This window comes from Rhinolophus sinicus, linkage group LG13 (assembly GCF_036562045.2).
Source record: "Rhinolophus sinicus isolate RSC01 linkage group LG13, ASM3656204v1, whole genome shotgun sequence".
Lineage (NCBI taxonomy): Eukaryota > Metazoa > Chordata > Mammalia > Chiroptera > Rhinolophidae > Rhinolophus > Rhinolophus sinicus.
In genome coordinates, this window is record NC_133762.1 from 16,340,744 (window position 1) to 16,360,032 (window position 19,289).

At 36.2% G+C, this 19,289-nt stretch overlaps 1 protein-coding gene across 35 annotated transcripts in view; it reads right to left on the reverse strand.

Annotated features, from left to right (window-relative positions):
* SCAPER (S-phase cyclin A associated protein in the ER) overlaps positions 1-19,289 on the reverse strand; it is a 221,071-nt gene that overhangs the window by 141,923 nt on the left and 59,859 nt on the right. For all 35 annotated transcript variants that reach the window (XM_074318185.1, XM_074318193.1, XM_074318192.1 and 32 more), the window contains 6 exons: positions 17,988-18,158; positions 17,039-17,114; positions 16,718-16,835; positions 16,340-16,451; positions 12,957-13,097; positions 4,535-4,690 (listed from right to left, as the gene is read on the reverse strand). In XM_074318185.1, the coding sequence (XP_074174286.1) occupies positions 4,535-4,690; positions 12,957-13,097; positions 16,340-16,451; positions 16,718-16,835; positions 17,039-17,114; positions 17,988-18,158 (774 nt within the window). The remainder of the gene's footprint in view (positions 1-4,534; positions 4,691-12,956; positions 13,098-16,339; positions 16,452-16,717; positions 16,836-17,038; positions 17,115-17,987; positions 18,159-19,289) is intronic.

Here is a 19,289-nt window from a genome sequence, read left to right on the forward strand (position 1 = left end):
GTGACATAGCTTTGACACAAACGTATATATTCCAGCCAAGCAGTTCCCTGCCTTGTCACTAAGTATGCTTCTCAGAATTTAAACAAAAATAAATATCAATGCTATCTGGTTTTCAGATGTCATTTACCAGTGTTACAAGTAATTATCAGAATAAATGCTGTTTTTAGCAAATACTATGTTATGCCTATTCTGTGAGAACCTAATGAGTATTTTACAGTTAATCACTTCTAAAGCGTTGTTTTTAGAAATGGTTTCCAAAATACCAGAATATCATGAAGAAAGCAAAGTTAACAGATTTCATCCCAGAACTAAGCTCTCATAAAGGAATTAAGTGAAGAAAAGCTTGTGACAGGGAGGAGAAGGCATTATAATATAGCTGAGAGGGTAATGAGTGGGTACTGGGTCAGAGTCCCTCGTTTTTCTTCCAGACCCCATTATTTACTGGCTGGGTGACTCTGGTCTAGTTAGAGTGTATCTGTGCCTCAGTTCTCTGAAAGACAAGTATCAATAATACTTATTTCTTAGGATATTATGAAGAACAGCTAAGACAATAAATGGAAAGTATTTACCAAAGGGCCTGCCATATAGTCAATTCTCAAAAATTACTTATCATCATCAACATCATAAAAATACGGGACATTTCAGCAATACTGTGCCCTTAGTATGTTTTTGCCCGCTAGGAGTACTTCTGATTTTTACCGTATTACTAGCTGCACTGGTAATCTCTTTCAATCCACTCCCAAGGCCCAGGTAGCTCACGCAGCCTCCTCCTGGCCCCCCTTTTTATGATTAATGGAATACATACACTGACATAGGTTCTAAACTGCTACTTTCATAGCCTTAGGCAAGTCATTTCACCTTAAAGAGCCCCATTTGCTGCGAGATCTAAATTACTAACACAGGCAAGTACCCAGCCAAGTGTTTAGCACATAGTAAGCGATGGCAGGAAAAAATACAGCAGTTTCTGTTTAGAGAACACTAAGGAGAAATGCACATATTTATAGCAGTTAACGAAGCTCACAAGGGTACCTGCATATCACATCGGGCCCTGTCTATCCCAGGGGAAGAAACCCTTTCACTAGTAAGCAAAAGAGCCCCTACTTCTCTTTACTTGACGGTGGGGGACTGGAAAATAGAGGGACTGCACTGATTTCCAGAGGGCCCATCTGGCAGATTAGGGCTGTAGAAGGCCGGCAATTAGATTCTTTAGTGCCTGGTAGACTGACTACTCATGAACTAGGTACAGCTACTTCTCACGACTCAGTAAGTATAACATGGGGAAACTTGTTTAGCTAAGTAAGATCTCAAACATTCTTAAGACTAACAACAATTAAATCTAACACAGAAAATTTTCTCCAATGGAGAAAATATAAAAAAAGTTTTCTCTTACAGTAAAATTTACTTAAAGTTGAAAACAACCTGTATTATGTCTGAAAACACAAGTTTCACAATGAAATGCAAAAGGCTTAGGCCTTAAATACAAAGAATTAAACCAGAACTTTTCATTTCATACTTAATAAAACCACAAGCTTTTAACAATTACAAATTGTTCTTATAAATGAAACATATTAATATTATATAAAAATATCTACTTTATATGTATATGCACTGTAGCCAAGTCATGTGCTTAAAAATAATTTCAGCCTGCTGATGGTTTTCATGGATAGAGGACATACTCCAACACTGTACTCAGAGAAATAAATGGACTTCAAAAAGTATACTAATCTTTTCATTCCTGTTTTTAATCAGTGGAAAAGAAAATAGGTAACTGTATAGGAAATAAGCAAATTCAGTACTAAATCAGCTAGTATTTTCCTTTCTAAAATTTAAGTTTCCTAAAGATAGGAAACTACTCCACAAAAGTATCTTGCACAGGGCATGAGTGCCATAAATATATCTGTCAAATAAGTGAAACATTACTTTATGAAATAATATGCACCATAAATCTATCTACCTACAAATAAACAACATAAACCTATGGAAAAGGTATTAGAAAGATATCTTCTAACTCTTAAGCCTTCTGAACCCTTTTGGAGGCCCGCATACTTCCCTTCATGGTCAGGGATGTGTTTCTGGCAGCTTAAGAAAGGATCTGGAACCCGCCCCCACCATGCCTAACTTCAACCGATTAGGGCCAGAAGACAGGGCAGATTATCTAAGGTAATCGAGGAGAAAGCTGACCAATGAATAATTTACGTAACAATAATGGCAATTTGAGAACTGAGGAGGCAGTACTTACCGTGTTTCCCCGAAAATAAGACCGGGTCTTGTATTAATTTTTGCTCCAAAAGATGCATTAGGGCTTATGTTCAGGGGATGTCATCCTGAAAAATCATGCTAGGGCTTATTTTCCGGGTAGGTCTTATTTTTCGGGGAAACAGTAGTATTTCACTTACGAGAAAGAGCGATCACAATTGTTTTTAGCAGTTTATGAGAATGTTTCAAGAGCATAAAATTAAAGCAGATGGAGGGCCTCTGAATTCTACATGAAGTTAGAATCTTACTATTATTATATTTACAGAATGCTTGGCATTACTCCATGCACATCTAGTAATGAGTACACATTTATTAAAAAATTAATCATATGTTTTATATTACTAGTGGATTTTTCTAACATATCAGTGTATCTCAATTAAACCTAAATAGATAGGTTTTAAATTTTTCATTAAAAATCCCATCTATAGGAAATTTCTTCATTTAAAAAATTCTGAGTGGTCAAACAGTTTGAGTTGGTGAGTACAGAAAATTCCTTACTAATTTTAGGAAAGAACTGCTTTCCTTTAAGCTTTAGTAAATGTTCCAAATTATGAAATAAGAATCAACGTTTTTAAATGAAAGATAACTATTATATTTCAAATCTGCAAAATGAATGCAGAAAAAAGAGCCAAAGCTGTCCATTTAAAATATATGTAATATTACTCATATATTTCCCCCAAAACCCAGCTAAGAAGTCACCTCTTCCAGAGAACTCTCTCTGATATTCCCCTCTGACCAACAGAGCTAATTATTACGTCCTCTGTGATACAGCTGTAGCTTATATGTGTTTCTCTTAATCTTTGCCATCATGCTGTAGTATTTACGATAAGGGCAAGGAGCACGCGCTATGTATCTCTCAATTATTAATGCCTAATGTTTGCTTAAAAGTAATACATAATTTACAAAACATTATTAGTTTTATAAAATGGTCCCACTGCAGAGAAATAGACAGCAATAATGCTGAAGGTAAGACTCAAATTAAAATTCAAGTACCCTCCCTTCCTTACCTATTTAACAGTATTAGTTAATACTGAAATAACGTGTAAATGATTGCAATGAAAATTTTCGCTACTCCTTAAAGAGGAAAAGCTCAAGATCCTCCCACAGAAGCATTCTGTATTTTTCAACATGAGTTAGCTGGGCACTCACATTACAATAAGACACTGCATCCAAATCAAAGAGAGATCAGGGATGCATGTGGAAATGCCTACTAATGCCCATAAAGAGAAAAAAGTAGTCAATAAACTTTAAAATGTATCGAGTTTTAACTTCCTGTAACACAGTAACAAAGCTCTGTGTGGGCCGCTCCCTCGGCCTACAGTGCTCCCTCACGTCTCCTGCACAAAACACCTCCTCATCACCTGCATCTGTCTCGTTTTTCAAAACTTAGTTGAGGTATCACCTCATCCAAGAAGCTTTTCCTGACTTCCTCATGTTCTGGCCACTCCCAATTTGAGCACGGTGTTTCCCTTTGTACTTCCAGGGCTGCCATTATGGTGCACTTGTCCTGATGGGTTAAGATTTATTTCCATATCTGTCTCCCCACAGAGAACAAGGATGTATCTTTCTCATGTCCTTGAGCCTAGCACAGCATATGGTTTATAGGAGGAACTCTATAAATGATCACTGAATGAGTGAACAAATAAATGTTAGTCATAATAGATGAAGTATGTCTGCATTTATATTTGAATATTGTAATATTTGTTTTCTACATGAAAATGTCAGGTCCTTAAAGAGTGTCACAGATAATGCTTTCTACTGAGAAAGATATAAAATAGTTTATCAACATCAGTAGAGCTTAGGTGTTAACCTTTCTTTCCATCCTGAAAATGGCAGCCGAGGGTTTGCTACAGAGGTTAAAAGTATCTGATGGCACTCCTCTATAAATGACAGCTGCTCCTTGTCATAATTGTAAAGGTTCCCCAGTTTGTAAAGGCTATACTGCTTCAAAACAATTTATTCTTAGTCGGGAGAAATGGAGTATATTCTTACACAACCCAATTTGAAAAGAACAGATCCTACCACAGCCAGAACAATTAAGTCCTTCCCCTCGTGGAGACTGGAGATTCAAAGCCTGTAAGTGCAGGCCCCTGACGAAAGCACTGACTGCCTTAACTGAAGGAGTGCACCCTGTCTTTGGCAATCAGACTTCATGCTTCCACACGGTGCTGTACTAAACCACGCACTGCTGGGAGCAGAGCGTAGGTCTTATTCCTTTCTGGAGATGGGCCTAGGAAGTGGCAGGTGATCAATAAATGCCTGCCAAATAAAATTCTACCTGGACAGCTTCATCACGTGCTTGCTTTTCTTCCTGTCTTCGCTGACGTTCTTCCTGTAACTCATTAAGCCTCTGCTCATATTCTTTCAATTTCGATAAAACATCATGGCGTTTATTCTGGGCTTCAAGGGTATTTATGAAGGCAATTTCATTTACCTTCAATAAAAACAAAGAAAGTCAATTTCAAATCAAGTTAATTCAAGGATATATCACAAAAATAAACGTAAACAATCTTTATATTATAACATAAACCACTGGTAAGGCATAAAACAAAAACTGAATGACTTATGGATGTTTTTCCTTTTACCTCAAAAATGGATAATAACCTACTGTACATAACAAATCCATAGGCCTCAGTAAGAACCGATTTAAAGTAAATAAAGATCTGCCACTGAAAATAATTTTAAGAAACAAATGAAGATTCTTATAGAGACCATCTTGATAAAGTTCTACTTAATATCATTGTGATTTGCAACTATACAAATTACATTAAGATTTAAATAGGTCCATATACATTAATGAGTTTGAAAGGACAAATCTTAAATAACAAATCATTGCTTTCAACATACATTGAATGAGTGACAAGGTACAAGACACTGAAGTCTACACTGCATCCTCAACTTCACATATATGGTTTTTTAACAGCCAAGTTTTAGTACAGAGTACACTTTTTATGAGTAAAGCATAGCTAACAACAAAGCTGGAAAAAGTCGGTTGGGGCTGAATTTCTCATTCTGTAAAGCCAAAGGGATACAGTGAAAATGGTACAGGGAAATAGGGAAGTAAACACAGGGGCTTGCGCTCTTTGACATAAGCAGACTCCAGGAATCCATGCTGAATGAAATAAAACCTATCACTAGACATTTTATAAATCTCAGATGAGAAAGTCTGAATACAATTCTAACAAAGATTTCCCAATCTCCATGCCATGTGTCCTCTTTTATAAATACTTTAAGTAGATTAATAATATAACCATCTTTCAACAGATACTGAAAGTACAAAGACAAAAGGTATATTCAAGGAAAATTATTCATGCTATATCAGGGCTCACATGTTAAGCATACTCAAGATGTAAGAAAAGGAATGGGATCTAATGCTCTAGAAAGAATAAAACAAAAATCAAGAGGGAAGAGTGTGCACATATCGGATAAAAAATCTAATCTGTGATGTTGGTAAAGAGCTACAGAGTATCAGTTATGCAAGATAAGTAAATCTGGAGATGTAATGTACAGGATGGTGATGAGAGTTAACAAGGCTGTATTACACACTTGAAATCTGCTAAGGAGATAGATCTTAGTAAAAATCTTCTCAACACACACACACATGTGCACAAATGGTACGTAGGTAAGGAGATATGTTAATTACCTGGAATGTGGTGATCATCCCACAATGTGTATGTATATCAAAACATCAAGCTTGATACCTTAATATATAGCATTTTTATGTCAACAGCTCAATGAAGCTGTTAATTAAATATAAGGAAAGAAGGAAGGGCGGGAGGGAGGGAGAAATTAACCGGAAAATAAAAAACCCAACCTGGAAGAAAACATAACCCAGCAAACAGCAGAAAATCCCTTGGCAAACTTTGTAATGTACAAGTAGTTAACCAGAACCCGGATTTAAAGGTACCAAAAGATGATAAAATAGTATAAGTGTCTAATCACACTGTAGTACACCTGAAGCTAACATAATATTGTATGTCAACTGTAACTGAAAAATAAAATTTTTTAAAGTTTGAAATATCTGAAGTATGCTGTTTTTTTTTAAATTTTTGTTTCCCATTCTGAATGTATGTGCATATGTATGTATGTACACATATACATATGTATAAACATATACTCAGAAAAATTGGAAAACAGAGAAAATGAGGAAGAAGGAAAAAAACACACTTCTAAAACAGCTCTCAACCATAGACATCAGTGGTTACCATTTCTTATATAATTTTTCTCTGCATAGATGGTTTAAGCTGTGGAGGGTTGTGAGGGGATGGGAATAATCAAAGCTATGACCATTATGTACAGTAGTTTTATGTATGTCTTCATTTAGTATTTTTAAAAAATAATTTTCTATGTTATTACTCAGTATTTGTAAACATATTAGCTACATTATTATTTATTTCTTTGAATGACTATGCCAGTTTTTCAACTATTTCTCATCAGGCATTTGCAGTTCATGATATTATAAATGATTCTATGTTTTGTGTATGAAGACTTTTTTCTCCTTATTTTTGTTGATTTCTATGGGTACTGAGAATGAACATTTTTAAGATTCTTGAAGAAAAATAAACTGCTTGTACAAAAAAAAATTATACTGATAAAATAAAGGAAAATGAGACAACTAAAGAAGAAGACAAAAGTAACACTACGACAGAATTAATTAAATTAGAAGAAGCACACAACAGAATAAAGAATAAAGATGGTAAAAAAATCCAATCCCTGATAGAGGAAAAGCTTGTGATAATCAGTTAATGCAGACTTCATAGATACAATTTACGCAGATACAGAAAGAAATTAAACTGAGGAATTTATAGTTACAGAGTAAAATGTAAATGTTATAAACCTTAACCATGTACACATAATAAAACTATGAAATACTGTTGAGAGGAGATTAGAAAAAATGAAAAGAAAGATGAGTGCTAATTTCCTCATTTCTTTTAGTAGGGTCTCTCTCAAAATTGTCAGAAACTGAAATGAAGTTTAGTAAATATGATAATTCCCAATGCATAACATTTCTCATGACTTTATAAGAAACTTACAGGAAGTAATTCCTCTTGTGATAAAGAAACATTTACTACAGATTCAATAATTCCCTCAATTTTACTTCCATTTCACTTCCATCTCTTAAAATGGAACTCAAATAGAGAGTAACACTTCTTAAGAAGTATCATGTATAGTACAGCTCTATTTTATAAAGTCATCTATTCATATAATCTGAGTAATACTCCGGAGAGATGTCTGGGAGAGCTTTTACTTAATGAAAATGATAGCTAACTCTAAGGGTGGGATTTTGAATTTCTTTTGCTGTCCTGTGGAAATTCTTTAAAGTTAGAATAATTTTTACAATAATAAAATGGACATTCTTTTAAATATAACAATATTAAAGAAAGTTATTGTCCATTTATGTTAAGATAATGAGCTTACATGAAGACTATAGTCCTTACACGAGTAAGCCTTAGACACAGGTTTTTAAGCTAAGAGGCTATACAATAATTCCCTTCAGAAAGATTAACTTGAAGGCAAGAATATTAACTGCAAATATTTAGGAGATAAAAAGAAACTTGTAGCAGCTGCAATACAAGAGAAAACACATGAGAAACTACAGAATTTATACCTGAATATATACATGGTACTTGGGGGAAGAAAGAAAAGACTAGCGTATCTTTGTGCCTTATACACAAAAACTGGTCAAAAAAAAACGAACCCAAAATAGTCCATCAAAGTAAATAAGCACAAATGTTCCAAGTCTAGGTTAACAGGAGACTAATAATAAGGTTATCTGAAATATGGAGTCCAGGATGAGCACATGGTTTGGGATAAAGGGGTGGGGAACTGCTGAGTCTCAGTGGATACAATCACCAAGCAACAGGTAATTAATGTGGAGGCAGTGGGGCTACAGATTCAGGTCTAGAAGTCACTGCTGAGAGGAGGCTTGCTGCTATGATACTGATTGTCACTCAAGAAAGGAATCAGTGAAGGGGACTCAGGATAATTCCATTTCAGCAGCAAAAGAAAAAGGGAAGATAATAAAGGATGGGTTAGAAAAGCAGACGGAAAATCAAGACGTTACCAAACACAGTATTCTAGAAAAATGGGCCTGACAGTGTTCAGAAGGAAGAGGTTCAGACAAAGCTTTCAAACGCAGTGATGACAGCGTACCAATGGGAAAGGAACATGCAGTGCAGCATGGAGGGCAAGTGGCGGTGTACGGGTAGAAGGCGTGGGTGCTGAGGCGGTAGACATGAGCTCTTTCCAAGGACTCTGGGTATATACCACAGGGGACAACAGGCCATCTACACAGGGGTATGAAGAAGCAGGCAATCTAGAGGAGAAAAGCAAGGGGCAGGCACAAGAAGACAACTGATGAAGCCAAGTTCAAGAGCAGGCAAGAGACCCACACAGCGCAGGAACAGGGCAACTGCCCTAAAGAAGGGAAAGCATGTCTTTCCAGCAAAAAGAAAAACAGGAATACAAATAAACTTATTATGAGTCGAGATGTTACAACTACAAATGAATCAAGGTGACCATGAAGAAACTGAAAATGAAAGTTAGTTTTATATTGGAATCAGGTTCTGAATTAATGGTGGCCGCAATGATAGCAACTGTCAACTGAATTCTAAATGAGTTATTTTAAACCCTCTGAGTACCTAAATAGGAACTAAGAAATTTTAAATGACTATTAATTTACTCTAAGAACACACGAAAAGTATATATGGAAAAAAAATTGTATCTTGATTAAATAACAGGACTGAAATGAATAATATATTTGGTACATGTGTCAAGGAAAGTACAGTCCTATTGAAACCTAAAGATATCTTTTAAGACCTAAAAAAAAAAAAATGAAAAATCACTGGATTATTAGTATTTTTGGATTAGTGATAAAACAACAGAAATGCATTAGGGACTTAAGAAAAAATTCAGAAGTTTAACATAAATAGGATGGTTGTTCTGCAATTCCAGTACTTTACAGAGTATTACAGGACACAACATGCACAATGTAATTAAATTTTTCCATTAATTCTTTGAGATTTAGGTAAGACTATTCCTATTGTATAGCTTAACAAAGGTACCAGGAGGTGAAATAATGCCTAAAGTCATTCAGCTACTAAGTGATTGACTCAGGACTCAAATCCAAACTTATCTAACTCCAGAGAATTCAAAATTTACTTTTGAAGAAGGAGCCACTGTTTGATATAGGTGACACCAAATTTCCTGATCATCAGAATGACCTGGACGGCTTAAGAAAAAGTTCCCCAGGCCACACTCCTGCATTACTGAAAAGACCCTGCAAAAAAAAAAAAAAAATGAATACATAAAGGCTTGGGAACGTGTCTTTTTAACAACTCAGATGACTGTTACGATCAGGAAAGATTGGGACACACTGGCATGTGACAAAACCAAAGGCAGAAGGCGGTTTTGTCTCACAAATTAAAATGTCTGGGCATGAAAGTAAGTGGCAATGCTTCACACAAATTTTTAAGATATTTATGTAATCATACTAAGAACAATTCAATCATAAAACTTTTAAATGAACGAGAGAACAAGAACAAAACTAGACTGCCTACTTTCTTTGTACATGTAACACATTTCAAAATAGGATTTTGAAGGGAAAGCAATAAAAATTAAGAGAACCAACAGGGCAGCAATTGGTGGCAGGGTTTTAAAGCATTGCTTCCTATCAGCAAAAATTTCAGTACAGACTCATGACTCAGTTAACCGTGATCAAGAATTTGAAAAACTACAAATAGCAGCTGATATTGTCACATAAAGACACAAAGCTGTTGACCATCTAGATGAAAATTATTTAAACTGCATTTTGTGTTAATATGCTTCTAGAGTCACTTTGTCTTACAGAAATTATAATAAAAGTAAATATATTAAGCAGTTAGACAAATCAAAATTCACATAAATCAGATGAAGGAAAAAAACACCCCACAAAATGGGAATACTAAACCTATATAATCACAATGGTAAAATCAGAGGCTTTGGGACCACAATGACCTGGATTTTAATTCTGACTGTGTGACAACCAACAATCTGCCTTCAGATTGCTCCTCTGAAATATAAAGACAATAACACATAGTTCAGAACTTCTACTTCCAGCCATGATGGAATAACAGGGTCCAGATGCACCCTCCCACCTTAAGCGACTAAAACATTAGACAAATATATAAAACATGAAATCCCATTAATGTAATACACCCAATATCAACAGATCAAAGGACAAGAAAGAGTATTATTTCAACAGACGCACAAAAAGCATTTGACAAAATCAAACATCCCTTCGTTATAAAAAGTCAACTAGGAATACAAAATACTAGCAATAGGAGAAAAGCTGCCTCAATCTCATGCAGGGCATCTATGAAAACCCCACACCTACCATCAGACTTTATAAGAGACTAAAGGACCCCCCAGCAAAGATGAGGAACATGAGGATGTACACTCGTACCACTTCTACTCAACATGCACAGTAGGTTCTATCCACAGCGATAAGCAATGAAAAGAAATCAAAGGCACCCAGATTGGAAAGGAAGTAAAACTGTCCCTGTTTGCAGATGGCATGATCTGCTATATAGAACATGCGAAAGAATCCACTAAAAGTCTATTAGAACTAATGAACAAGTAAAAAGCAAGGTTTCAGGAGACAAGATCAGTATGTAAAAATCAATTGTGTTTCTATACACTAGCAATAAACAATCCAAAAATGAAATTAAGGAGACAATTCCATTTACAATCACATCCAATAGACAATACTTACGAAGAAGTTTAAACATGGAGGTGAAAGACTTGTACACTGAAAACTACAAAACTCTGCTTTAAGAATTCAAAGATTTAAATAAATGGAAAGATAGCTTGTATTCATGGGTTGAAAGATCTAATATTATTTTAAAAATTAACTGCAACCTGAAATTACACCACATACAAAAATTAACTCAAAATGGAACACAGACCTCATTAAGAACTTAAGAAAAAATATTAGTGACCTAAGTTTAGGTAAAGATTTTTTAAATAGGACACAAAGCCCACTAAGTATAAAAGAAAAAGGTCACTATATCGAACTTTATAAATTTTTAAAACTTCAAAAGACACGGTTAAGAAAATGCAAAAGCAATCCACAGACTGAGAGAAAAGATCTGCAAACCATAGATCTTATTATCTAACCACACAAAGTCTTCTAAGAAATCCTGTTACTTGCGACAACATGGATGAACCTGGAAGGCATTATGCTAAGTGAAATAAGCCAGACAAAGAAAGATAAATACTGCACGCTATCACTTGTATTTGGAATTTTTAAATAAAAAAGTCAAACTCATGAAAACGAAGAGTGGAAAAATAGTTGCCAGGGACTGGGGAGCGAGGGTGGGTGACAGGGAGAGGCTGGTAAAGGGTACAAACTGTCAGGTCCAAGATCAGTAAGACCGGAGATCTGATGTATGAATAAAACACAGGTGGCAACACTGCACTGTATAACTGAAATACGCTAAGCCAGTAGAGCTGAAATGTTTTCACACACAGGGAAGGTGAGTGCACGAGGTGATGGACATGGTGATGAACTTGACTGGGGGAACGCTTCAATATATCACTATTTTGTCAATTACATCCCAATAAAGCTGAAAAAAACAAGCACAGTTATAATGAACCAATCTGACTTTAAAAAATGAACCAGATGTTTGCACAAACATTTCACCCAATAAGAGATGCGGACAGGAAGTACTTGAAAAGATGTTCAAGATGCAAATGAAAACCACAGGGGACACTATCCACACACATGAAAAGGAATGGCTGAGATTACAATGTGGAACCACCTCAACTGTTGGGGACAACGTGGCTGACTGAACTCACAGGCACTCCTGGTCAAGCGGGGTAACAGTACGACCACTTTGGAAACTGTTTCCTTACAAGTTAAACAGGAACCTGTGAGAAGACTCTGCCAATTCACTCTCCGGTATTTACCCAGGAAAATAAAAGCGCATGTGTGCACAGAGACTTGTGCGTGAATGTTCTCAGCAGCTGTATCTGTAACAGCCAAAAATTGGAATGAAAACAAATGTCCACCAGCAGGTGACTCAATTAGCAAATTATGGCATTTCTATACAGTGGCATGTGGCATACTTCTCAGCAATGAAAAGGAACTGGTATGCACAACAGCATGGAGAAATCAAAATAACTATGGTGAGTGAAAGACACCAGAGGAAAGAGTTCATACTGTATGATTCCATTCATGTAAAATTCTAGAAAATGTTAACATCTATAGTGACAAAAAGCAGATCAGCAATAGCATGGTAACAGTTAGAGGAAGGAAGGAATTACAAAGAAGCACGAAGGAACTTTTGAGGGTGATGGAATTGTTTATTATCTTCATTGCACTGATAGTTTCTGAAATATATACATGTCAAAACTCATCAAACTGATGCTTTACATATGTGCTATTTACTGTCTGTCAATTATACCTCAATAATGCTGTAAAAAAACCTCTCTTACACACACACACACACACACACACACACACACACACACACACACACCAGCACACACATGATTATTGTTAAGGATAAGATACTGTACCAGGAAAGTTTTAAACAAGTCTGTAAAAATGCTCTGCCATTCTGGCACAGAATAAACACTTCATACACGTCAGCTTCTTGTATGGCAACTGGAAAAGTACTGGGGTAACTAATTCAATGTTTAAGGCACCAAAAACATACCTTAGCTTCTTCCTCTTGAGCTTTTTTAACAATTGCTTGTAACTGCACCTCTCGTTTAAATTCGGCATGAAGTAATTTCTCCTCCATCATCCGACGTCGTTGCTCTAGCAATTCTTCCTTCCATTTCCGGACATCTTTTTCCTATATACAGTGAATTATCACACCATCACTTTTAGCACATAGCCGCTTAACAGAAGTGCAACTGATAAACAGCTCAGGAATTATATAAAGTCTAGACCAGGAAACGAATTAGTGGAGCATGGCTAAGGATAAAGAACAGATTTTAATGACAGACTGCTTGAGTTAAAAATGGTAACTCGGTAACTTGCTAGCTACGTATAATGGGCAACGTTTTAAGCCTATGTCTCAGGGCCCTTATCTAGAACAAGAGAACAGTAATACCTAACTCACTGGACTGTTCTCAAGATTGAGTCAATGTACGTACAACTCTCAGAACAGTACATCATACATGACTCAATAGAAACATTTGCTGTTGTTACTATACTATGAGTACACTTAAAATAAAAATATTTCTTATCCTTATAGACATAATGTGTCTATAACCCAAAATGAAGACAAGTAATTTTATCCTAAAGGTTGGAAAACAGTTAGAAGTCTGAAAACATCACATTTGTCTGCATAAGACACATTCTCTAAAGCAAAGAGAGAGGGTTTAGCTACAGAAGAATAAAAACAGATATTTTCATTGCCTTTAGTTCCTTAAAACAATATCAAACAGAAGTAAAAGACCTGTTCTGTGCTCCAGGAAATCAGATCCAGCACCAATGAGAATAAATTATAGCCAATCAGATGTTGGCTCAACATGAGTGAAAAAGAAACTAACATTTCAACTGAATTTTAGCTATATACTTACATGTTTAACCACCTAAGAAAGTATAATGCAGAAACAGCACTGGGTTTAGAAGCTAGAAGACAGGTTCTTAACGCCCTAGCTAAGATCGTGACACTGAAAACTGCACTCGGCCTCTCCTAGACTCAGTTTTCACATTTGTAAAATGGGATTGAGTACCTGTTCACTTCTGTATACCTCAGAGTTACCGTGCTGACAGATAGGTGAGACCACATATGGGAAAGTGTTGAAACAATAGCCCTTATACAAATGCATGGTGGGATTTCTCATTAACATTAATCAAAGGGTTACCTACATTGATGGGAAAATTAAACCAGACAACCTCGATGCCCCGCTTCAAGAATTAATCTCCAAATTATGGGAGGCTTTATTATATGTTGAGTAAATAGACTATGTAATTTTATTGTATTAGAAACACAGTAAGTAGTTGTGGTTGTGTTAGAGCATTTCTCAAAAGCTGAAAATGAAATGATACATTAACTCTTACAGAATCCCAGAACATGGAGACTGTTTTTCATATTTGACCTATTCATTCTAAAAGATTAAAATTAAAATCATGACAAATTATTGAGATTCCAATAAAGAGAAAAATCACAAATTTTCTTCCTTCCCCAGTCAACTTTTTGTACTAAAGAGAATCTTACGCAACCTCATTTTTTAAAATCTTCAAATTATTTGGTCCAATTATCTCTCCCACATGTAGAATACACATTATGCGTAACAATATTTCCCCCCTGTGCATACTGGTACTCTTTCCAAGTGCCAGAGGTAACGAAGGAGTGAGTACACCTCCACTGGAAAGCTCAGGTACCTTTTGTCACACTGCGTTAGGTACTTTATTGCACAAGCTCCAAGATGGTTCCATGATCCCAGGCACCTGGTATTCAGAGGGAATACAGGGATGTAATTCCCTCCCACACTGTATCAGGACTGTGACCAACAGAACACGGCAAATGTGATGGCAGGTCACTTCCGAGATCAGGGTATAAAAGACAGTTGCAGTGCAGCTTCCACTTTGGCAGCTCACTGGTTCTTTCTTCCTCTCCCTCTCAGATGACTTTCTATGGGGAAGCCAGTGACCGTGTCATGAAGGCCCACCTGGCAAGGGACTGAGGTCTATAGCCACCTGTTAAAAGGACCTGAGGCCTGACAAAACCACATGAGTGCATCTGGAAGTGGGTCCTTTGACTGCTGCCCCTACCGACAGCTTGACGACCACGTCATGAAAGGCTCTGAACAAAAACCATTCGGCAAGCTGCTCCTGGTTTCCTTGCCCATAAACACCGAGAGCTAATAATGTGTGCTGTTTCCAGCTGCTAAGTTCTGAGGTCATCTGTCACATAGAACACATGACCAATGTAGCACTCACCTATGTCTGCCGCATGTGACTACAATAAAAATGGTCGTATACCAAGCACCAGCCATCCTAGAAGTATGCTCACACACCTGCCACATTTAATCATCGAACAGGTTAATTAATAATCACAATTGTCATTTTACAGATGAAGAAACTGAAGTCAATATTGTGAAGTAACTTGCCCAGGGCAAAACCAGGAGGACTGGACCTGCTTGGCCATTTCCAGAGCCCGTGATCCTTCCACTATTCCACACTGGTCAGAAGTTACACTGCTCCAAATACTCAAAGACTCTGTTCTACAAATCTCTTCAGTGCCCCACTTATTCAAATGTGATAATATATGGCTCAAAACTGTCCTGTCATGTCATTCTACACTTTGCACAAGACTCCCAAAGGAAACGCTGTCTTGAAAACAACAAGGTACAGTTTCAATAATCCATGCCAACTCTGCAAAACAACGCTTACTAGCTAATTTAGGAATGACAAATTCATTTTTTATTTTTCATAGTAACCTTCTGTAGTTCAGCAGACATAAATGGTTTTGTTTCCTAGAGTATTTCATTATCTTTATAGTTCTTTTAGCTTCTCTCAGACCAGAAAGAAAAGTCAAGTTGAACATAAGCCCATTGGAACGGCCAGGTGGCTCAGGCGGTTGGAGCTCCTCCGTGCTCCTACTGCGATTCCCACATGGGCCAGTGGGCTCTCAACCACAAGGCTTCCGGTTTGACACCTCGACTCCCTCAAGGGATGGTGGGCTCCACCCCCTGCAACTAAGATTGAACACGGCACCTTGAGCTGCCGCTGAGCTCCCAGATGGCTCAGTTGGTTGGAGCGCGTCCTCTCAACACCAAGGTTGCCGGTTCTACTCCTGCAAGGGGATGGTGGGCTGTGCCCCCTGCAACTAACAACAGCAACTGGACCTGGAGCTGAGCTGCGCCCTCCACAACTAAGACTGAAAGGACAACTTGAAGCTGAATGGCACGCTCCACAACTAAGACTGAAAGGACAACAACTTGACTTGGAAAAAATCCGGGAAGTACACACTGTTCCCCAGTAAAGTCCTGTTCCCTTCCCCAATAAAATCTTTTTTTAAAAAAAAGAAAATAAGCCCATCGATTTAAGGCTACCATAATTTGCTAAATATTAAAAACTCACCCTTTCTAACAATTTCTGAAGCTTTAATGTTTTCTCTTCACGTAACTTTTCCCTTAGCTGTTGTGCTTTCATTTGTTTTTCTTCATGTTTCTTCTTAGATTCTGCAATTGTCCTATTGTAACAAACAAATGAACACTAATATTTACATGATAAAACAAAAAATACTTTCTTTAGTCTTCAAAGTTCTTAAGATAAATATAAAAAGAACACAAAACTCATTTGATCTAACATTTAAGGAAAACAAGGTCACTTGTGAGTGGATCTGGGACTGTCCTGAGTAATGTGCCCCCAAATCTTATGCAGCAGCTCTATTTACTAGCTAAGACTGGACAGTTTCCCTCCTGTGAAACACTGCAAATTACATTTCAAAGGCCAGACCTTTTCCGAGATGGGGAGGAAAGCTTTTCATGCATGTGAATCCCATGTCCTGGAGGTCTAGCAGGTTCCTCCTCTACAATATCCCCCCAGGATGTATTTTGGCGCCAAGATTCCCGAGCTGTTCAGAAGAAAGAAAAGTACTGTTACTACTTAAACACATTGTTCTATAAAGCTAACAATTGAGAACAGACTTTTAAAAGGCATCAGCATTCCACTCCAAATTATTCCTTTTCCATAGAAATCCATGTACTGAGATACCTATGCTATACCCCGCTGCCTGTACACACAACACACACACACATACAAACACACACACAATACCTTCATAATCTGCAAGGACATCGTTCCAGTCCATAGACATACCACAGAAAAATACACTCCCACTGCCCATGCTGGCCTACAATGTAAGAAGGAAAATGAAAAAACAAATATTTGAACGCAATTGTAACCTTAAAAAATGAACAACTATACATGAAATTTTCCTACCTGTTGCAAATACATTTCAAGTCACAAACAGTTCAAAAGTAGAATAAAGCTACATACCTCTTATAGTCACACTATCAAGTTAAAAATATCTTAGCCTAAACATTTTAAGAGGCAGACAAATCTACTTGCCAATTAATAGCAGAGACAAATCAAGTAAATTAGAAAAAAGCACAGCAGCTAATACTATCACAATACACTCTAATACACTGTACTATAATAATGTAGTGTAGTAGTACTACATACATTCTAACATATTCAGGGCATACATCACAAGATCTCAAGATTATTTTGGGGGCATAAAGATTTGACAGAAAAATATTTGAAACATTTACAGTTACTTTTATTCTTTAAGAAATCCCCCTCATCAACACATATGTCTTGAGCACTTAGTGACAGCACAGCAGTGTGTCATTTGCTTTTTATCAGAATAGAAAAAGTAAAATACCTAAGATTCTTCTTCAGTCTCTTTAATTACAATCTGAGTAATGTTGAGTTCTTACTTTATCTGAGATTCAATTTCTTGATTTGTAAAATGAAAGTAACAACTCCTGACTTATCAAATGCATTATGTTAAAAAACAGTAATGATAAAGTGCTAAAACAAGATTTACTACTGTGTACTGTTTGTCTCAATCACACGGAATAATAATGTCATGACTGGAAAAATATTTTTTAAAATTAATTTAAGTAGGACTAGATGAACTCTTGGTCCTTCTTGCCCTAAGAATTTTATTTCTGAATATAAATTCTTTTGAACAATTAGGTTAAAAATTCTAAAAGCTCACAGAAAAATCACTGTCGTTGTCAGTTTCAATATTAATATCATTGTTTTCTTCAGCTTCGATTTCTCTTGTTAACTGTTCCTCTTCAGCAATAGCACTAGCAATGGCTTCTTCATTGGCCTTTTCTAGACGATCTGCTAGCTCTTCCTTTTTGGCAAGAACTTCTGCCATGGACTATAAAGTGAAAAACAAGTAAACAGAATAAAGAATCCTCACTTGACTTCAAAAGGTTAAGTACTCATTTCTTCATGTTCTAATCACACACACAACATATACATAAAAGAGCACCTATCTAGAATTATAAAACCTGCGTCCAGCACCAGACTCAACCACTTAATAGCTGTGTGGAAGTTTCTTAAAACCAAGAGCCTTTTTTTGTATTCCATAAAATGGTACAATAATCCATGACTTACCTTCTTTACCAGACTGCTGTGTATAAGATACTGTGAAGTTACATAAATAACAAGTATTATTATTAATGACAGTGTGAATTTCATTTGAGTGCAAATACTCAAGTTATAGATCAAATATCTTAAAAACAAAAGAAAAATATTATACTATAAAGGGAACATAGGAAGAATTTATGTTGTAATGGTGATGATACCTTCTGAAGCTATATACCTAACTTAAAAATATGCACAAGTATTACAAATAATATTCATCAGAATCGTTAATCGATAAATCCCTACGATAAGCTAAATATGTATATTATAACCCTAAAGCTAAAATTCAAATAACAAAACAGAGTTATGGCTAATAAACCAACAAATTAGATAAAATGGAGTTATTATAATTAATCCAAAAGAGAGAAAAAAGGAGCTGAACAACAGATGAGTCAAAGGGAAAACAAATAGTGAGATGGCAGATTTACAGGAACAGTATCAACAATCACATTACCCAGAAAGAATCTAAACAAGTCAATAATAGAGATGTCTAACTGGATAAAAAGCGAGACCCAACCATATGCTGCCCATAAAAAAACCTCATTTAAATAGGAGACTATAAACAGGTTACAGGTAAAAGAGACACGATGCTAATACCATTCAAAAGAAAGCTGAAGTAGACACAGTAGATTTCAGAGCAAAAAACACCACGAGCCATAAAGGTCATTTCATAATGAAAAAAGAGTTAATTCATCCAAAAGACAAGACAATCATAAACATGTATGGACTTAATAACATAGCTTCAAAATACACGAACAAAAACCTGATAAAACTGCAAAAGAAAATAAAACCTAATGAGAATGTAAAATGGTGCAGCCACTTTGGAAAACAGTCTCATAGTTCCTCCCAAAAGTTAAATGTA